This window comes from Euprymna scolopes, chromosome 21, assembly GCF_053919585.1.
Source record: "Euprymna scolopes isolate OS-2025 chromosome 21, ASM5391958v1, whole genome shotgun sequence".
In the NCBI taxonomy this organism is placed as follows: domain Eukaryota; kingdom Metazoa; phylum Mollusca; class Cephalopoda; order Sepiida; family Sepiolidae; genus Euprymna; species Euprymna scolopes.
The window spans coordinates 92,652,079-92,675,130 of record NC_136502.1 but is presented as its reverse complement, the minus strand read 5'-3'; the positions used below and the strand labels follow the sequence as shown (position 1 = coordinate 92,675,130).

The window sequence follows — 23,052 nt, the reverse complement described above, 5'->3', positions numbered from 1 at the left end:
CGTATTGAGCACTTTTGAAGTAAATACTTAAAGTTTACGCATAAATGTATACTTTCGTATATTAATTTTATGTGAGTAAATTAAGTAGATATATATATATATATATATATTTATTCGGTCAAACAAATTTGATTGTAAATTTCAACTTACAGTTTTAATTTCTTTTCTCTTATCATAAGCTCTACTCTCTATTGTGTGTGTGTATTGAGCTTTTTTATTTGGTTGGGATTAAAATATCTATATATAGATACTGGTATTTATATTAGACTGGGGGGAGGGGGTACCCGGCATTGCCCGTGGATTTGTAGTTGTGTGTGTGTGTGGGGGGGGGGATCAGAACAAAAAGGAAACTTAACGATAGTGATTAAAAAAAAAAAAAAAAAGATGGGTGGTTGGTGGCATGTGGGCTTGAACCTAGAGCCTTGAGGCCTATAGACTGAGCCTGAACACCTGCGCTACAGCGACAATGTTAATGTAATAGCGATTAAAGTGAGTGTCAAGTCAAGGTTTGATTGACAGGTGAATGCTTAATGAGGTCATCGTGGGAGCATTACGATGACAGGGCAGTTTTTTGGCGTTTCTTTACTTTGTTTCACTGCGGGATCGTTTTTTTCATTTACTGCGGAGCAGTTTGGGCTTTCCCAAGATGATGGGAGGGGGGGGGACCAGCTCTCCATTGAAAGGGGATTGTCCAAATGTAATAGCAATTGTCTGATATAAGGAAAAAACCGCATTGATCAAAGCTGATTGCTTTTGGACGCTGAGAACGATGCAAAAACCTTCGTATTAGTTTCGCTTTTATTATACGAAAAAGGTGAATCTACACACGCTGATCGAAAAATGTTGAATATTTAGCTTTTCAAAGTCGGGCAAATTAAATACACACGCGACCCCCGTTCGTAACTCGTAGATATTATGATTTCGACGTGATATAAAAAGTTTTAAAAATGAGCGATGGCTTCGAAAAGCCACCGAAAAAAATCCTTTTGCGGACTACACAAAAAGCGAACATACATTTTTGCTTTTATATATATAGATTGAAGTTTACCATCACTCATATCAGGTAAACATTGCATCTCCTTTGATTTCATTGTTTTTATATAATATATATATATATATATATGCTATAATGTTTTCATCTTATATTCTTTACAATTATGCAGAATGTAGAAACTAGACATAAATGAAATTGAACGTAATAGTGAAATGAAATCAATCATCCAATAAGAAACCATAAAAAATGAATAAGTAATTAATTATCGCTTGTTTTTTAAAGGTATATGCAAATTAGTTAACATTTATATAATCGCTTGCATATTAATGATCAAATATATTATAAAGTTCGTTTTAATGATTTTTAAATAGAAAATATGGACTTTTGATATCGATGTCAGAACGAGAAAAAATTAACGTTATAGGTATACAGATAGGGTGAATTCTGGACAAGTACCTCTAAAAGCTATACAAAGTGGAATGAGACCATTATACTTCAGTGGATATAATAAAAAGGTTTAATGTGAAATTTCCAAAAGGTTACGCCTACAACTAACATCACCTGAAGGAGACCAGAGAACACAGTTGTACACAAAATATGGAGAAAGTCATAGTAACGATGATGAGGAATAAACAGTCCAAAACGTAAATATCATCGCATTCCTGTTTGTTGAACAGCTGGCCATGTTTTGCTGGGCATAGATGATTCACCCATAGTGTGTGTCTGCAGAAAAGGTATACCTAAAAGAACTGAGGATCGAGTCAGTCTTAGGAAAATAACCAGGATCAAAAAGTTATCAGACCCTCATTTTTGTGAAAAAAAAAAAAAAAAAAAAAAAAAAAAAAAAAAAAGCTTAAGGCTTGTAACTATATTGTTTGTATTTGGGGCGGGGGCGTTGTTATACATACTAATGGTCATGGGTTTTGTTTATATACTTGATTATTGAAATGATGAATGGTTTGGATTTTTTTTTTTTTGATGATGCATTCTGCAAAGGTAATATTTTTTTTAATATGCCGAGTAAAGTCAAAACACCTTTTTAATAAAGTATCTCACTCAGGTACAGATTTTATATCCCAATCATAATTTAGTCGAGTTCATTAACGTTTGGGTACTTATGCCGAATATGGACCACGCTATTTCTTGGATAGGATTTTCAATTTGAGTTCAATTTTCACATTTTTCTTTGTTTATTAAATTGTTAGGCAAAAAAGCACAGAATAGTTCAAAAGCCCTCCCCATGTTAAAAATGGCTTTCTAAATAGTTTCCTCGTTTCAGCATGGTCCGTAAACTGCACAAGTACCATTTTCGTTTTTTTAAATAGTCATTTTTGCTTCATACATTGCTTCTTCCATCTTTTTTCCTTTTTTTTGATATAATAAAAAACATTTAACTTGTTCTCAATTTTTATTTTTAAAAAACCATGATCATTGCAATTATTTTAATTGACTCGGTTATAAGAAGTTTCATATTTTGTTTTCTTGTAACTAGAACTTTTTTGTTTACATCTGAAAAAAAAAAAAAAAAAAAAATGTTAACATTGTTACAGTTTAATTTTTTAAATATCTGTTAAGAAGTTTATTTAATCTTTTTAACTCTTTAATTAACATTTTTCAATCAATTGATTGTTATAGAAATTGGGTACTTATACATTATATAGACTGTACTAATCTGTGACATGATCGACCTGAGGGAGCGGTTTGCCCCTCATTGGGGACCGCATAACTATGCTAAGATTACTTTAATAGATCCCAGATAACGGCGGTATCCCAAAGATTTAAAATAGAAGATAAATATATATTTTATTTCATTGTCGGAATAGACATATTTGCTTATTGTTTGGAAATCAGAGATATATATTTTGTTATTCAAAATTGACGACAAGAAATTGTCTGGCACCGACCAACTCAGTGCCAGGTGTTCTAACTGCCAGCTGATGACCCATGGGGGTCATGGGAGATTGATGTTGATTTGAATCTCAGATTGCAAGCTAGCGACAAGGCTGGATTTCACACCCGCAGTCTGGGGTTTTCCGTAAGTGTGGGGGATGATTTGATTGGCTGAGGAAACTTTCCACCCTGAACACTGACACTCCTATTAATGCTAGTGCTGCGCGAAATTAGTCAGTTTCCAGCCACAGTTTGTGCGCGGAACTCAAAGTAACAACACCGCTCCCTGAGACGTGACCTCTCCTCCAACCTGCTATCTCCGAAGAGAAGAGAGATTTGAGACTTTTAAAAACTTACTAAGAACTTCACGTGTACATATATGTAAAAAGTCTGTAAACTTTGTGAAATTAACCTTTCGTAAAATAGAACTCAAGCATCCGTTGTCCTTCTTGCCTGCGTGAGTTTTGTTATTCGTTTTCAGCATACCAGATTCAATGTGATGCCTCCAGAAGTACGAGACGATACGAGCAGAGTTTTAAGAAAATTTTTGAAGATCAGGGGTCCTTATGTAACTTCATAAGAGGGGATGTTACAATTTTTTTAGATCCGAATTTCATGTTAAATTCAATTTTTACAGTATTTTCTGTTTATCAAACTGTTAGATGAAAGTACAGAATAGTTAAAAAAAAAAGAAAAGAAAAAAAAAGCTCTCCTCACCCCATATTAAGAACAGGTTTCTAAATAATAACATTATTTTTGCATAATCCGTATTTTTCATCAGTACCAATGTTTAAGACATTTTCTCGCAGCAGTATTATCTTCAAATTGGTACTTATTTAGAATTACACTTAATGTAACAAAAAAATAAAAAATACAGAAAAATCTTTATGATGTATGTACTTGTCACAAAAGATGTCATATTCCAATAATCATGTAATTTGATTAAGTAGTTTTGTTTTTTTAATTAAAAAAACAAAAAACAAAAAAAAAAACAATCAAATTTATGAGGAAGCCGGGAGGAGGTCGGGGTGGCCATATTGTTTAAATCTTGCCAAAATTCAAGGGCGACAATTTCAATTCGACTACAGAGACTTTGTTTGTATTCAAAATAATCAAAACTTTTTAAATCGCTAAAAATCATGAAATTTGATTTTCTTGATTAAAGAAAAAAAATTACTTGACTAATTTATGTGATTTTTGGAATAAAGCATCTTCGTTCATGATGAATATGTACATTATAGAGTTTTATATATTTATTTATTTTTTTTTAATCACCTGCAATTCTAAATAAGCACCCTCAAATCTAATGTTAATAGAGATTCCTGTCATGAATCGTATCTACAATTATTCAAACTTGATCCACCTCCATCATTTTCAATCTTCTTATGAGGTTCTTCATCTTTCATCTCATTAAGTACGCCATAATCATGTTGACACACCGGTTCCTGTCAGATCACCGAAGTTAAGCAACGTTGAGCCTGGTCATTACTAAAATGGGCGGTGAATTTGATAATTCCAGGTGCCGTATGTAGGAGGACATCGCAAGAGTTGCAAAAACCTAACATCGTCATCTCCTCTAGCAGGGATATACATGCGACTGGGGACCGCTTGTGAATTTCATACTTCCATAGAACTTCCTCCTTTGGAGGAAGATGGTTAAACCCAAATAGAGTTAGTACCGTTTCTCACACACACACACAATTTCATTAGGTGGAAGTCTAACAATGACAGACTAGCAGCATCTTGTCAAGGGGATGGTATAGGTCATCCGTTCCGTTTAATGCTATAAAAGCATAGAGAAGCATTGGACCTGAGGGCTTGTTAGATTAATAAAGAAACTATTACTACTTCGAGTGTGCTTAAATTTTTTTTTTCTCCTCAAGTTCAAGAGAATTATCAAAGAGGCCTTTTTTGAAGGTTTGGAAGTCATGAAAAGATATAAACGAACCAAAGGAGATTTCTTTGAATCAGAAACACTGATGTAGTAATCTTATACCTCCTCACAGTGATTTATTCTACAATATATTGTAGTCTACACTGAATCATGGAGAACCTACTGTTGATATTATAAAATTATTTTTATACCATGGCTTTTGAATTAAAGTTGAAAATGCAAAAGTTGTGTATCATGGTTCAATTGTGCTCTAAAACAAAAACATTCACTCTGGACGTGCTTTTGTCTTATCAAAGAACCGACAGTTTATTTCATATGCCAGGTCCTTCTGATTGTGCGGTGATAAAACTCGTCAAATGCACTTGGGATGTTAGGCTGTATCAGGGTGTTAACTTTGGTTAAAATCAGACTGTTCATTCTTCAATCAGATTTTTTCGATTATCGAAACTTATCAGAGGCATTCCAACACAAAACCTATCTAAGAACACCCCCAGACACAAAGTACATTTGAGTGAAATTTCAAAACATTCAGCCCAGCCATTTTGGTGTGCACAGGGAACAAGCTTGCACACATATACAGACAAAGTGCCTGTTATATATAAGTAGATATTACACATAATGCTTCAAGTAAATTACCTTTCCTAAAATAAAGAAATGTTTTTAAATTAATTTGGTCTGTCCATTTTATGGCATATCAACCCTTTTCATCATATTTAATATTAAAAATATACCTATTGAAAATGATTATTAATATACAATTAATTGCATGCAAGGTGTTATTTTATCTGTAACTGAGGAGATGTGATAGGTTCATACCTTTCCCCACGGTATTAATGAGTAATTAAATACAACAGATACAGAAAGAGGTATTAAAGACAGCATATCTGATTCCATGATCCGCTAGAGTATCCATCATATGGATCACACACTTACTGATTTTTTAATGTCTCCCTTTAAGATAGATGGGCATCTTAGAAAACGGAAGCGGTTTTAAAAAGGTGTTTCGCTGTTTGTGACATATTCTAGGGTAAAAAATTTACCGTAGCAAGACTTTCATTTTCAAACGAGAGATTCTGGAAATTCGTATCGATTCATTGCATCAACGTCTGAATATTATGCACGGCTTCCTGGCTCTCGCACTTGCTTTGCCCCATCTCATACGATGGAGGAGGCGGGGGAGGAGGCGGAGGTGCCGGGTTCGACCAATTCTGATTAGAGTTCCAATTTGAAGAGTACGGCATTTCGTGCTTCCAAGAGGAGTCACAGCAATCGGGCACCGAATCTGGGCCCATCTGCATGGAACAACAAGAGGGTGAGGGCGACGAGCAGGACGACGACGAAGAGTTGGTGTTGCTGTAGCCACAGTTGCCCATCCCCTGGCCGGAACAGTAGTTGTTTTGACGGCTGTGCGGCAAAGAAGATGGGGGTGGTGGTGACTGGCACCCGGGGCCGCATGGTGAGCAGGCGGCGCAAGGCGATGAGGATGACGACATGTGCGAAGACGACGATGTCGTGTTCTGCATGTGGTGATGCGACTGGTTGTGGTGGTGGTGTTGTGATTGCTGCTGCGGAGGCTGGTCTTGGTGGTGGTGGTGTTGCTGCGTCTGCTGTTGCTGCGGGCAGCAATACCCTCCACCATTGCCAGACCCAACCCCACCGGTACACATTCCGCTGCCTCCTGTACTGCCTCCGCCTCGTGGCTTTCCGCCGTTCAAGTGGATCAGTTCGTGCTTCTTGAGGTGCGTGCGCTGGGCGAACGCCTTCATGCATACGTTGCAGTGAAATGGTTTCTCCCCTGTATGGGTCCGTTGGTGCTTCGTCAGGTGGTCCTTCTGCGAGAAGACACGGTCGCAGAGGACACAGTGGAATGGCTTGATGCCGCTGTGCACATACTTGTGCGTGTTGAGGTGCGACTTTTGGGAAAAGGCCTTGTGGCAAATGTCACATTCAAATGGACGCTCCCCGGTATGAGTTCGGGTGTGGTTGTCAAGGCGGTCACGCTGCGGAAAAACCTTTGCGCAAAACGGACAATTAAAATGTTTCCCTGCCTCAGGAGCTAGCTGGTGACGGTTCAGGTAGGCCTTCAGCGTGAATCCCTTGCGACAGATACCGCACTTGTACGGCTTGTCACGTTTTGGAGTGGACCGTACCATTCCAAAGTCACCCGGAATCGCCCTCATGATGGGTGGAGCGGGGTTGTTCATGTCGGGATCCTGTGGAATTTCTTCAGTGAAGCTGTCCTGATGTTTCAACTGTGATTGGTCGACTGTATACATCGTAGTATCCATGATGCTGGTTGTAAGGAAGAAATTTTCCCCCCTCACTTAAAAAAATTTTTTTGGTCTAACTTTTTTTTTTTTTTTAAAGATTAATGAATGTTTCAGTTTTCAAGTGTTTTTGTTGGTTGCAAGACAACACAAAAGTCATAATGTATTGCATCTGTTTACAAGTTATTCCTACTGGTATTTAAAAATCTTTTTTTGTTTCTAAAATACATCCAACGGCAACAACTTTATATATTGCGATCGAGCAATTGTTTTTTTTGTTGTTGTTTTTTTAAAAAATTTTCCTGCCTTTGAACTGAATTATATTTCTGATTAATATATTTATTAGCTTCTCAGTGTCTTAATTGTGACATCTTGAAGGAAACATTTTTTTTTATGTATACATATTTCTAAGTCGGCATGTTTTTTTTTTCACTCTACAGATATTCAGACGTGTTTTTATGTTGTATTCACTAATTCATTTCTTTGTCCTTTCTTATTCCAGCCACTTTCTTATAGACGCTTGTGACTTTCAGCTTACAATTTTCAATAATTGCCTTTTTTTAAAACAATCAAATTCTGGTTATATATATATATATATTTTTTTTTTTTTCAATTAATGGTGGAGATTTATCAGCAAATCCAAAGGTAACAGATCCACACTAATCAGATGTGATGAAATCCTATCGGACAAACAGGTACATAAATTCTGCATCTGAAAAAAAAAAAAAAAAGAGAAAAAGAAAAGAAAAAAATTACATTTTTTTTTTAATTTACTGGTATTGTTAGAAATATGTGAGAGGAAGGAGAAAGATGTATACTGAACCATGATTGGTTAATTGAAACGTGACAATAAAAGAAAGACTTTAGAGGTGATGTATAAGCGGCGTTCAAAAAGTAATGCTTCCTATTCTTTTATTCCGCCCAAATGGATCATACGGGATTGCAAATTGCATTGTTAAGATGATTGAACTTCTGCAATAATGACTTGAAAGTTTCATCTCCCCGTTTCAGATATTGGTAGGTGTGAGATTCTAGGAAAGCACATGGACGTGTTCTAGAAGCAGAAATATGTCATTGAAACGAGCAGAATATTATAGCGAATAGAATTAAGGACGTAAATAAATTACGAGGTCATCAGATCTAAGCCTGTCTTTAAGACTCACATTTAGAACACATTGTATCATTCTCGCATCATTTCTCTCCATGCAACGCATATCCTTAACTCTCACTTAGCCAGGTCTCATATCTATACATCATCACTAGGGCTATGACAAGAGAATATTCTTTTTATTTTGACTCAAGTATATATCAGTTAATATCTTATATGTTTTTAGATAGAGTGACGTGGTTCTTGATCGATTAACTGTGTCTAAGTGTGTCAGATATATACTTGAGAGTCAAAACAATGAAAAGAATATTCTCTTGTCATAATCCTAATCATCACACTGTGTACATACGAGGGGCGTGCAATAAGTAATGCCCCTGACCCACTTCCAGTTGTCTGATCTAGCTGAAATTTTGCATGTGCAATGATTTATATCTCTACGGGTTATGTGGCAAATTACAGCTCTGAAGTAATTGTAGTTTCTGTTTTACAGGTGTTTGAACTGAGTCAGGTGTGAAATGGAGCCCGTTGAATGTCGAGCAGTGATCCGGTTTTTGTATTTGAAAGGACGCACACCACAGGAGACTTGATGAAATGAAAGAAACTTATGGTGATAATACCCCATCATATGACCTTGTAAAACACTGGCATTGTGAATTCAAACATGCCGGGAAGTTTGTGGAAACAGCTCCCAGACCTGGTTGCCCCCCCTTCTGCCATTGATGAGGCCTCTGTCCGTCAAGTTGAGGCTGCCATTTTGGAAGATCGGCGCATTACTATTCGCCAAATAGCCCAAGATGTCAAGATTAGTACAGGATCTGTGGAAACTATCATTCATGACCATTTGCATATGCATAAGGTGTCTGTCAGTTGCTCACACCATTCCAGAAGCGAGAACGCGTCGAGTGCTCAAGGATGAATTTGGAGATGTGCCAAGAAGAGGAGTCAAAGTTTTTCAAAAGACTGATTACACAGGATGAAACCTGGGTCCATCACTATGATCCAGAGACCAAAGCCCAGTCAATGCAGTGGAAGCACTTGGACTCACCACCTCCAAAGAAGGCAAGGGTGCAGCCCTCCGCTGGCAAGGTCATGCTCACAGTTTTCTGGGACCAGGACGGAGTAGTGATGACAGATTTCCTGGCAAAGGGTACCACAATTACAGGAACCTATTATGCTTCACTTTTGAGGAAATTAAAGGAAGCTATCAAAATCAAGAGGTGGGGCAAGATCAACAAAGGTACCCTCCTCCTGGAGGACAACGCTCCGGTCCACAACTCGCATGTTGCCAGATCAGAAGCACGGGCATGTGGTTATGAAATCTCCCCCATCCTCCCTACTCTCCTAACCTTGCACTCTCTGACTTTCATCTTTTCCCAGCCATGAAGTTGTTTTTGAAAGGAAAGTGTTTCCCAGATGACGCAGCCTTGATTTCTGAAGTCACGTTGTGGTTGGAGGACCAATCTGGGGTGTTCTACAAAAACGGTCTCCAGAGCTGCATCAAATGATGAGAGAAATGCATAACTCTGGGTGGTTCCTATGTAGAGAAAAACTAATAACTGTGCCAAGTTTCGTTGCTCTACTGCTATGGGAAGTGGGTCAGGGCATTACTTATTGCACGCCCTTCGTATGTCTGATAAACTCTTCCCATGATTGTGACAATGGTAACACTCTGCTGGTTAGAAATGGCAGAAGTTCCCTTAACTTTCTCCATCCACTCTTAATTCTTGCAACCACACTAGCACCGGCTCCATCTTGTGCTGCCATAGTAACAAATCTTAGACAACCTCAAGCTTTGCAATCTAGATATACATTTTCAAATCAGAGTTCTCATCCAGCTCGCTTGTCACAAAATTCTCGATAGATCACCAACGTTAATCAATGTTGAGCCTGGCTGGTACTAGATGGTTGAGCAGTTGAGAATACCAAGCGCTGTATGTAGGAAGATGTCAACATTTCCAGTAGCTCCTGCATCTCACCTGGCTTCCAGCTGTCTTAATTCTGTCCTACTGATGGATCAGACAGGTTGGGACAAGAGAGGGAGACTGGCTTTGCGTAAACTGGCTTCAGTTTAAACAAACTCGCAGCATGTGTCATTCGTCATCCTAAGGATGATCAGATCGTATTCATCGTTCCGACAGGCGAAGATTGTTGTCTTGCAATTCTTGCACACAAATTGGTTATCCTCTCTCAAACTACCAGCAATTAAATTGTGTAAAGAAAAACTCAAAATTTTTTGGGTTTGTATTACTGTACACAGATTCGAAAACGTTGTCCAAAAAGAAATATATAACAAATAAATGTTATCAAAGGCAAGATAAGTTACTTTTCTACCAAACTGGATATATTTTTCGTGTTTTTATTCAATGTAACATGTTTATTCAGCTCGAAAACCATTCAGTGTTTACCGATGTATTGGAACATTCAAGATGGCGTCTGATTCTCTCTTTAACACGGTAAGTTTGGGAAAAGGTGTTATAAATAAAAAACCGGATAAAATACTGTTAAAAACTCGCTCAATATATGTTACCGTGACATAGGTTGATATATATTCGGCGGGTTTTTAATAGTATTTTGTATAGTTTTTTAATTGTAACACCTTTTCCCAAACTTACAGTGTTAAAGAGGGTGTGAGACGCCATCTTGAATTTTCGAATACATCGTACGTTTTTCGAGCTGAATAAATATGTTACATTGAATAAAAACACAAAAAATATATCCAGTTTAGCAGAAAAGTAACTTATCTTGCCTTTGATAACATTTATTTGTTATATATTTGTTTTTTGACAACTTTTTCGAATCTATGTGTACAGTAATACAAACCCAAATTTTTTTTAAAAAAAAGTGTTGCCAATTTACGTTTCTTAATTTTTTTAGATGAAGATTTATTATTCATATTATTTGGATTCTTCGGACTACTGTTCTCATCATAAATGTCATTTTCACAATGTTTTGGTCAATGTAACCTCCGACCTCCTTCAGGTGTATCCTATCAAACTAAAGAATGTTTCTGCTGAACTCATTTGAAATTCTATCAAAAATTCCAGAGTTTAACAAGATACACTTGAGGAAGATCGGAGGTTACATTGACCGAAACGTTGCGAGAAGCTTGTCTCCTTCAATAATTACAAGAAATCTTCTCTACTACCAATACCAACGGCCAAAAACACATTACCTTCTTTTAAACTTCTTGGCTTAACGTTCACAGGGGACGAGTTGGAACAGATACATTGAGAGCATTGCCAAGGCTGCTGCAAAGAAGGTGGGCTCTCTCTACCGTGCTAGAAAGCTATTTACACCTGAAAGTATCCTGTACTTCTATAAAGCCACCATTCGCCCATGTATGGAGTATTGTTGTCACATTTGGGCTGGTGCATCTGCTACTTGCCTCTCACTCCTTGACAGGGTTCGAAAGAGAGTCGCCAACCCGATAGGTCCTGAACTGTCATCTAAGCTTCAGCCTCTGTCCCATCGATGAGATGTTGCATCCTTCTGCCTGTTCTAGAAGTATTTTAATAGTGAATGCTCTGACGAACTATAAGCACTTGTACCCCCTCGACGTAAATAACCCCGACAAACCCGACAAGCAGCTAAATCCCACCTCCTACACAGTAGAGATCCCTAGGTGTAAGAAAGCCTTCTAACTTCAATAGTTTCTTTGCTAGAACTGCTAGACTTCCGGAATTCTGCTTTCCCAACTGTACTGACATGCAGAAGTTCAAGTGTAATGTGAACAGACATCTGGCTACTCGTCTCCCTTCATAATGCCCCTGCAAATTATGTCCCCGATAGTAGCCCCCTACTTCAAAGTGGCACTATGCCTTGTTTGGGGTAAAAATTGATTAAAAAAAAGAAAAAAAAAAAAAAAAAACTTATTGGAAATAAAAAAAAATACACACAAGCTGAATTATTCTTACACAATCAGAGGGGTCTGACACTTGCTGAGTTTATTTCAACTGAAATATTTTAGGCTCAACTCCATCATACAAATTTTTAAGTCCCCTATACCCGCTGCTTTCAATAAAATTGATATACTTTTTATGTGTACGAATTGTGTTAATTTATTGTGCATTAATTCCTCTACAATCGTTACTTTCATATTTTTAAAGGAGAATAATCAAATAGGTTTTATTTTATTTTTCAAAAAAGTATAAAACATTTGGTTTTGTCATAATTAAGTTTTGCAAAAAAAAAAAAAAAAAAAAAAAAAAAAGAAAGAAACCAGAGAGTTCTAATCATAACAAAAGGGAGATAAAATTTTTCTGAAAACTGAAAACCGTTGACCAATTTAGCAAAATTTTCGCTAATTGTCTTCGCAAACTATTTTCATACAAAAATAAATTTTCTACCATATCGTTTTTTTTTTGTAAATTTTGGATATTTTCATGACAATTTAGTAGATACGATTGGTTCCATTTGAAATTCAATATTTCAATTTTCAAACTTCAGAGAAGAACCACATTTTGTATTTTTAAGGGGAAATAATCAAATAGGTAGTTTTATTTTCTTTCAGCAAGACAACAAAATGTTTTTGTTTTGGTACTATACTATGCATACCTTATTTCTTGCTAACAGTTGAATATAGTTTTATCATTTCTTAACAGTGAAGTATACAGAAAATAAAACTACCGAATCACACGGAATCTGAAAATCTCACCAGAAGTCATTTTACGGATGAGGAATCAATTTTCACCTAACGCCGTTTATTGCAGACTTCAAGTCGAGAGTCTTTCTGGTTTTGCCCTCATCTTGCCAACAACAACTCTGAGCTCCATGTGTCCAACACCTGCTCATCTGCTATGCCTACAATGCCAGAAAACAATACAGCTTTCGCAACTTTCGGAAACATTTTTTTCACGCCGAGATCTAGTGAAGCACAGAACTGCCTGTATCACTTGTTGGCTGCTGAAAACGGCATCCTTTATAATTGCATGCTTCCAAAACTTTGCAAGAATTATACTTGACTAGCAGAGGTACCCGGTGCTACCTGGGCCATATATATATAGAAAAATTTTTAAAAATGAAGTTGTGTTTGACTACACTTGCTAAATGATTTTGTTATGATTCAATTATATTTTTTGTGCAATAATTTATATCAGTTTGAAGAAAAATAAAATCCATTGATGTCAACCCACTGCTACGAATTTGAAGCCGGAGCATGTCAGTGAAAAAAAGGTTTAAAGCAATTACAATTTAAAAAAATATTTGTGATTTACGTAAGTAATAATTAGGGCTAGGACAACAGCATATTCTTTTCATTGTTTTGACTCTCGAGTGTATATCCGTTGATATCTTATATGCTTTTATATAGAGTGATGTGGTTCTCGGTTGATTAATTGTGTTGGATATATACTCGAGTGTCAAAACAATGAAAAGAATATGCTGTTGTCATAGCCCTAGTAATAATATTCATGCATTTAATAGTCATCTGATCTTTCAATCAATCCTCAGCTAAATCACCGCCACTAAAAAAAAAAAAAAAAAAAAAAAAAAAAAAAAAAAATCGAAATAAGAAAAATGATTTTTGTTTTAATTAATCGCTGATAAAAAAATTCCTGATTTATTTGTTTTAAGCAAAATAAATGATACAAAGTACAAAACAAAAAAATATTTTAAAAATTCTTTCATCTTTGTTCAAATGCAAAAGCCTACAGAAATAAACATTTTCAAAAATATGTTAATAAAAAATGAAACGTCTGCCGTAATGTGGGTGCGAACTCAAACGCAAAAACTAATAGTTCTGAGACGACCTTCTAATCTATTCAGCTATGGCGATAGTCATACCACGACATTGCAAATTTATGTACCTAAAGTATCCAAGAGGTGAAACGCTTCACACATGCGCAGATTTTTTTTTTTTACATAGGCATCACCACTTATCAAGGCCCAAAGGCCACTCGAGGATAAGGGTTAAAGAGTGTACAGTAGTCAATTGGACAATGCAGTAATCATAAGTAATGGAAATTCGGTGAAATCGTTTAAAATGAAACGATTTTACGTGACCCCCCCCCCACTTTCCCATCAGATTCTGCGTTCGTTAATGTAAACGAACTGAATATTTTGTTCTAAAAGTTCACTTATTATGCATCAGAGTCCTTGTCCTTTAAGACAGTGCCGGAATCATTCTTATTCGCTTTGGATTTCGAACATTTTAGCAAGATATACATACATACACAGTAACAGACATTTCTCCTTTATATAATAGATGATCCCCTACCGCCATTTTTCCACAACCATTTGACAAGTTGAGCCCTGTACACAATTACTACGTAATGAAAAATGACAAAACAAAAACATTATGCTTCACCAGTGTTTTCATAAATCTATATATGTATAAAGTTGAGTTTTTTTTTGGGGGGGGGGGGGGTTACAGTCTGACATTGAGATTAAAAACCTACTTTATTTAAAAATTATTCAAACTTTTTAATATACTCAGTCATAGAGATGTAAGTGCTCATATGAAAGTTAACGAATTTGCATATTCCTTTGAAAAACAAGCGTTAATTACATTTTTTATGGTTTCTTATTAGATGATTGGTTTTATTTCACTTTTTATGCTGAATTCCATTCATGCATGATTTCTATATTTTGCATAATTGCATAGAATTTCAGATGGATATGTTCTATCACACAGAAGTAAATATGTATATATATATATATATATATATATATATAAGCTTTTTGGTGTGTGTGTGTGTGTGTGTGTGTGTGAGAAATCTCTACCAAACTCCTCTTTGAATATTTTGTCTACAGAGTTGAAATTTGATATATAAGGTATTTGGACATGTAGCTTACTTTCAATTTGGTGTTTAGTTGATAAAATAAATTGTTAAGGGGTCAAAATTGAAAAAAAAAAGAAATTGACCTGGCGTAAATCGACTATAGCCTTTTTTCTTCACATGCACTAAGTTTTAAGTTCAACAACATATTTTTTGCAATTTTTGTGTATATATATATATATATATATATATATATATATATTAGTGATGGGATGATTCCAATATTTTTCCTGATTCTGATACAATTACCGATTCTGTGCTAAATTCCCGATTTTGATACAATTACCGATTAATAAATATTGATTGTTTTATCATTATTTACAGCAATGGAAGATTTTGGCTTAAACAAAAACAAATAAAAACAAGAGAATTAAAAGAATCATTTTGGCATCGGAAAACACGCATCAATTTTTCCAATTCTGATTAATGATCCAATATTTTCAAATCTTCTGATTTTTCCGATTCCAATTAATCATTCCAACACTAATATACATATATGATTGTTGAGCTGGATTAAATCCGACGACATGAAATAAAATGGAGGTAAAAGGACCTGAATACTCAACGTTTCACCGGATTTATGCGGGCTTTTTCAAGAGGGATGGTCATTGACGAGAGAGTCGGAAGATTTGGGGCTATATATAATGATGGGGGAAAGCAGCGTGTTTTCCTTATGTAAATTAGATGTCTATATACATATATACATTTTATGAGAGAAAATAAAAATAACACGTAAAATTATGACTAATACCAACATTAACACCCAAGCCGGAATATATTCCATACCCTGCCTTGATTGTGGAAGAATATACGTAGGAGAAACTCAACGTAATTTAAATAAAAGAATATATGAACACAAAAGAGATGTAAAAAACAACAATACACTCAACGCCATATTTTGTCACATCATGGAGAACGACCACCATTTTGATTTTAACAAAAAAAAAACCTAAACTCTTTACCAATTAGGGACCTAACACGTAAAATTACGACTAATACCAACACTAACACCAAAGCCGGAATATATTCCATACCCTGCCTCTCCTTTATATCAGTTTTGACTTGCTATTTAGCCCCCCCCCCTCACTTTACCACTTTAAATGGTTTTGTCTGAGGGTTAGAAAAAGGCAAGTTTTCAACCTGCTGACTTTTTGCATCACGGCATAGATTTATAGTTATTTATCTATATAAATAAAACAGTAGATGTATGCATGCGTGTCTGTGTGAAAATATTTAACCGATAAACTCTTAAACTATTAGTCACATAACACTGAAATTAACAGGAAATAATAACCATACACCAAGAATGGTTTATAAAGAGTAAAATCTTTGTTTGGATGAATAACGCGTCCAGTAATATATCCGCAAATTGAAATGCAAAATGTTCTTTTCAACTTGCTGACATATTTTTATTACTTCTGCCCATGCGCAAATTCATTCATAGCTTGAGGTGGTTTCATTTAAAATCTTATCTATCTGTTGATAGCTCAAACGGTAAGGAATGCGTGTTGAGCACTAAATGTTTTGATTTCAATTCTAGCTGATGGTACCCAAGTCATTTTTTTTTTCTTCTAATCTTTTGAAATAAGTACTATATATTAGGTACAATATAATATTCAATAGAGAAATGGCTGTGTAATAAAAAATATGAAATCTGCATGAAATAAAATATATTTAAACATATTTTACGACCAGGCAGCCCCCCCCCCCACCCAATATACAAATATATATCTATCTTTATTGTAGAGTGCAGAATTTTCTTTTAGTTTTATTCAACCCAAACAAGGCATCTGGCCAACAAAATCTAATTAGAGGCTAGATATAAAGAGGGCATTCTAAGCGGGGAGTTATGCAGCAAGATGCTTGTTTACATTACACTTAAATTTTTGGAAGTGACAAAGAGGGAGGAAAGAGGGAATTCAAAAGGCAAACAGTTCAAGGAAAGAAGCTACGAGGTACCTTCAATAGGTTTTCAGACTTTTTTCGTATGGGCATTTTTATTGATAGTACACACATGAAATTCTAGTAACCTTCGAAGTAATCTCCTCCGGCTGCAATGCACTTGCATCATTCCAACAACTTCTGGAAGGTCTCACGGAAGTCCTCTTGTGTGAACGTGTCAATGATACTTGTCACAGCCTCTTTTAGTTCCAAAATTGTCTTATAAAAACAGTCTCTAAGGTTTTCCTTGAGCTTAGGGAATGACCAAAAGTCACAGGGAGCAAGGTTTGGAGCTGAACTCTAGGGAGGGTGAGGAACCATCTTTATGCCCATCTTGGTTAAATAGTCTGTGACAAGGATGGAGTTGTGAACTGGTGCATTCGCACAAATCTTCCGCATCTTTAGTTCATTGTGAATAATTGTGTATACAGTTTCCACACTGACGTCAAACTGCACTCATTGTCTCTCTAGACACACGACAGTTCTTATCCATGAAGTTCTTTATTCGGCCAATCAACTCTGATGTTCTGACTTCCTTACTCCTCCTATACATCTCATCATCCCTCATAGACTTCCTGCCTTCCTTGAATCTCTTATGCCACTCAAAAACTAATGCCCAATTCATGCAAGACTGTCCAAAAGCAGTCTGAAGTGTTCCATACGTTTCTGCGGCATTTGTTTTTCCATATTTAAAACAGAATTTTATTGCATATCGTTCTTCTGAAATGTCCTCACATCCGGATTGCATTTTAGAAATTCACAATCTGTTATAATCAAGCTTTAATAGGGTGTATTCCAATTCCTGCTGTAGCTGTTCATGTGAACCTGAAATCATAAAAACTGGTCAGTCATCTCATAAGAATTTCAAGAGTACTGAATTTTCAAAGTCTACAACAATTTTCAATGCGTGTACAAAAAAGTCTAGAAATTTATTGAAGGCACCTTGTATTAAGGCAGAAAGTTTTCCAGCAAGTGAAGGGGGGAAATTTTGCTGTTAACTGTGGAAGTACTTGTAAAATAAGTGCTGGGATGCAACATCCGTACATGTTGGAAAACCCATTATAATAGTTGCTGCCCTCAGACTGCTAGACTTTCCCTGTTTCCCCTGACTGTTAAGCTGTTTCCCTGTAAAAGAGTAAAAATATACAGCAAATAAATGTTATCAAAGTCAAGATATGTTACTCTTCTACCTACCTAAATAAGCTTTTCGTTTTTTCACTTATTTTAAAGCATTTATTTACTTTAAAAGAAAAATAATTGCAAGTCTGTTGTGTTTGGGCTTAGTCCTATTTTAAATTAGAGGAATGGGAGTTTAACCTGCACTTCTTGAACGGTTCTATAGACACTGCCAACCGAATGTGAAGAATTGTGAAAAAAGGAGCGCATGATTCCGTGACATCAGACTTCTGTTAACTATACGAAGAATGGAAAAGCAGAAACCACTTAATGATTTTTTTACAACCTTTGTTTATCTTCTTCAAACTGCAATTAATAATTAATCTTTGTTATGATTTTGTTAAGTTTTAAGATTTACACAGTTTAACGATTAATAATATTATAAACATTGGTATATTAACAAAACCGTCTTCTCATGACGACGACCGGTTCTACGCATGCGTCAGATGACGTCATGACCTGATTTAGTTTAAATAGTTGAAGAACTGACTAAATTTCATGTACACCGTGTTAGCTCAATTGGTTAGCGCATTGGTTCATTATCCAAACGTTTTGGGTTCGAATTGTGGTGCGAGATGTCTTTTTTTTTTCCGATTTTTTAAATTTAAATATTGAACCAGTGTTATTTAAGCCATTTTTAACGTAATGTTCGTTTTTCTGTTGTTTTTCTTACTTCGCTTATTCTTAGGTTTTTATTAACACCCCCGACCGACCACACTCACCAAAAAACACCCAGGTATCCACCGATTTTTAAAATTTTAATATCGAAACAGGCTTATTTAAGCCATTTTTCACACGTTTTTTTTCTTTTGGTTTTAACATTCGTTTTTCTGTTTTCTTTTTTCGATTTTTACATTTAACATCGTTCGTTTGCCTTACATTCGTTTTTATTGTTTTTTTTCGATGTTTTGATTACCCCCCCCCCCGGCCTCGTTTTTATGTTTTCTTTTTTTTTACTTTGCTTATTCTTAGGTTTTCATTAACAACCACACACCTACAAACACTCGGGCAACGCCCGCCCTCCCCCCTCCGCTAGTCTATATATATAAAAGCAAAAATGTGTGTATGTGTGTTTGTATGTCTCGCAAAAACTTTCGACACGGGTCACGGATTTTCACAAGATTGGTATCATTTTAAAGTTCAAACCTTCGCCCGAAAAATATCGAAAAATTGGCCAAAAACAATTTCTTCACCCTAAGATCATCAGTTTTTTACATGGAGGGGTCAGCAAAAACCATCCTCTCATGACAAGTTCGCTTCTATGTATGCACAAATGACGTCGGAACATGATTTAGTTTAAATATTTAAAAAAAAAAAAACAACAATTTCGTCGACGTCGTCTTAGCTCAGTTGCTTAGAGCGCGGCCTCATTATCTAAATGTTTTGGGTTCGAATCGTGGTGTGAGATGTCTTTTTTTTTTTTTATTTTCGATTTTTTAAATTTGAACATTGAAATAGGGTTATTTAAGCCATTTTTCACGTTTTTTTTTTTTGGGGGGGGGGGGTTATTTTTCAGATTTTTTTAAAGAAGTTTTAACGTTCTTTTTTCTGTTTTATTTTTCCATCACATTCGCGTTTTCTCTTTTTGTTTTTCCCATTTTTACATTTAACATCGTTCGTTTGCCTTACGTTAGTTTTTTTTTTTTTTCCCGATTTTTTAAAGTTTTAACATTTTTTTTTTTTTAATATTTACTTCGCTTATTCTTATGTTTTGATTAACACCCCCTCCCGCCCGAACACACACACCTCTAAATACCGGGGCAACGCCGGGTACCCCCCCCTAGTTTATAATAAAGTTAAATCGTTTTATATATGGGGGGGGGGAGTTTAATTCTGTGGTGACTGTTGGAGGTGCCTACGGTTCTAACTTCGGTTGTCAACGTGCCATTTTTACCTATTTATTCAGTTTTGCCATTTTTACCGGTGCCTTGTTTACCATGTCATTTTTAATTCATAAATTCGAAATTAAGGTGCTTATGCACTTATGTTACCGCGCATTTTTTTTTTTTTTTTTTTAAATAGTATTTTCAAGTTAAATTCAAGTTTTACGATATCTTTCATATTAAATTAAGTAGAGGAAAACGCCTTCCCCTCCCCATGTTAAGAATAATGGCTTTCTAAATAATAACGTTAAGCACGGTAACAAAAGTGCATAAGCACCAAAATTAAATTCTGACTCCAATTAAAATTGATTGACCGGTACTTATGCAGAAATGTTACTGCGTTTTTGTTTATTTTTTAAAAAAATTTTTTAAATAGTACTTTGAAGTTTTACAGTAAATTGTTAAGTGAAAGTACAGAATAATTACAAAACACCCTCCCCTCCTCATGTTAAGAATGAATTTATATATTTAGCATGTCGACTAAACAGCGATACTTATGCAGAATACGTACCGTGCTATTTTTAAAATAAAATTTTCAAGTCAAATTAAATTTTTACGGTGTTTATGTTTATTAAATCATTAGATAAAGTAAAGAAGAATAAAAAAAAAATGCCTATCTTAAGAATGGAGTTTCTAAATAATAACGTTATTATTTCAGCACGGTCCGTATTCTGCAAGACTGCCTGGACAGTTTCCAACATGTCTCGTTAGACAACAATAAAGTAAAATTTGTCCCCGGGGAAATAAAAATACAATTTCTTACTAGAATGAAAATTCAGGATACTTATGCACTTGTGTTACCGTGCTGAAATAATGTTATTATTTAGAAAGCCATTCTTAACATGGAGAGGAAAGTGTTTTGTAAATGTTCTGTATTTTCACCTAATAATAATAATAATAACAATAATAAAAGATATCGTAAAACTTGAAAATACTATTTTAAAATTTTATAGCACGGTAACATAAGTGCATAAGCACCAAATTTAGACGCAAAGTCAAGTATAATGGTTCTTTTGTGCTTCAAAACTAACCCGAACTAAATTTTTTCTACGGCGCCACTATTATAAAAATATGAAACGAAACGAATTTTATCTAGTTTCTTTCTTATTTTTTTTCACGTTAAAAGATTAGAATATGTGATTGAATAAACTTTTAAACTGTGAACAGTTTTAGTAAACAAAAAAACGGACAAAATTTTAAAAAATTATTTATTTGACCTAATTGTTAAAAAAAAAGAAAGATAAGTTTACATTAAACTCGTAACCATACAAACAATAAATAACTAATTAAAAAACAAAAATAATAAACAATGAGCGAATCACGTGTTTAAGCGAGTTTCGTCGTAAAGTTTATTTAATTTTTCACAGATTTGAAAATTGGAATTATATTGGAAATTAAAAAATTTAACGCACAAAAATCAAATTCAACGGTATTTTTTTTTTATTAGGCCCACCTCCACAATTTTCTTTTAAATGACGACTTTTATAGGTTTTTGACTATGCTGAATACGGAAATCGCATTGAAATTTTGCAAAAATAAGTAGTTAGCGAGATATAAAAAGTTGTTTTATGCATGGTATCGTTTGGCGGCCATCTTTGTTACGCGCGTAGATTTGTTATGGCGCGCGCACGCGCGTAAAAAAGATGGCCGCCAAAGAATACAATGCATAATACAACTTTTTATATCTCGCTAACTACTTATTTTTGCAATATTTTAATACGATTTCCGTATTCAGCACAGTCGAAAACCTATAAAAGTCGTCATTTAAAAGAAAATTGTGGAGGTGGACTTAATCTAAAAATTTACCGCTTTTTTTCTTATTATAAAATATAGGTAAAAGCACTTTATTTTTTTAAATAATTTAAACACCTGTTTTTTTCGTTTTTTTTTTCTTCTTATTTTTAAAAGGTAATTATTAATTGATGCAGGTAATTAATTTGTCAAAATTTGGAGCGATTTTAAAAGTGATCGAGCACAAAAGTAATATAATCCCAATTTGTTTGCTATTAAATTAAAGCATACATTCTTTGGTTTAAGTAAAAAATATTTCCAACTTGAACAAAAAAAATTAAAACATTTTTTTTTTTTTTTTGAGAAATTAATTTAAAAACAACAAATGAAATTCTTTCGGTTTCTGTTTTTTAAATATTTAAAAATTTAGGTTGGCCTTCTTTTCAAAAGTAGAGGTTTATTTATTTATTTATTTACTTTACAGGTTTATATTTAAAATGTTGAACATTTTTTGTAATTTTTAAAAAAAAAAAGTCTTTAAAAATTATGAATATAATAATAATAATAATAAAAATATTTTTATTTTTGAATTGCAACCGAAAAAAAGGGGGGGGGCATTTATAAAAAAAGGAAAACGAAACAAACGAAACGAAAAAAAAATCCGAAGTAAAAATAAAAACGCGTCTTTATTTAATTACGCGAAGGTAAATAATTTAACTTCTTTAACTCAAACCTATTTTAGACAACGGTTCTTAATTTAGTTTCCATTTTTGTTTTTAAAATTATAGAATTAAATTCAAATATCTTTCCCTCTTCTTTTCACAAGTCATGTCAGAAATGCAAAAACTTCCGATAAAGCTTTACATTTTTTTTAAATTTATAAATAAGAGAAAAACAATCCGGACATTTTAAAGGGTATAAATAAGAAAATTTAAACACTAAATATTTTTCTTATGTCTATCAAAGTCCTTCGCGATTATTATTTGATATCGTTTTAACCGTTTTTATTGTCAGGGGGGCTTTCGAAATCATAACAAAAAATAACTGTGTCATGATATGTCGGACAAAAAAACGTAGACTGTCTGAGAGTAGTTTTTATTTATTTTTTTATTTTGTATATAATTGCGCTTAATGAAGAGCAAGTCCTGGTTTATTGCAAATGGGTCCTTGAACCCAAGCAGACATTCCAGGTGTCCTAAACATTGGGACTGACCACGATCTGTAGCCTATTGTGGGTTTGGTTGTTAATATAAACACTTACCTTATGCGGGAAACACCAGGGAGTGAAAACGGAGGCAAACCAGGTGACCGACATATTAATAAAGGGGAGACAACCCAGAACAGGAAAGAAAAAATTTGAAATAATAAATCTTTAATTATTTTCAGTTTCTG

At 34.7% G+C, this 23,052-nt stretch overlaps 1 protein-coding gene across 2 annotated transcripts; it reads right to left on the bottom strand.

The window, feature by feature from the left end:
• Positions 1–1,820: 1,820 nt before the first annotated feature.
• Positions 1,821–23,052, bottom strand: LOC145242579 (uncharacterized). 2 transcript variants are annotated; one of them, XR_013862769.1, is made up of 3 exons: positions 22,922–23,052; positions 5,819–7,757; positions 1,821–2,503 (listed from the first exon to the last, which is right to left on the bottom strand). XR_013862769.1 is itself a non-coding variant. In XM_080105672.1 (2 exons), the coding sequence occupies exon 2, from the start codon at positions 7,064–7,066 to the stop codon at positions 5,870–5,872; it is 1,197 nt and encodes a 398-aa protein (XP_079961798.1). In that variant the 5' UTR covers positions 7,067–7,757; positions 22,922–23,052; the 3' UTR covers positions 2,550–5,869. The 2 variants fall into 2 exon arrangements, 1 of the variants encoding a protein (XP_079961798.1); XM_080105672.1 differs by lacking the exon at positions 1,821–2,503 and having other exon boundaries at positions 2,550–7,757.

Excerpts from the sequence above, each read along its gene's own strand:
- LOC145242579 (XM_080105672.1), bottom strand. The coding sequence starts at position 7,066 with ATGGATACTACGATGTATACAGTCGACCAATCACAGTTGAAACATCAG.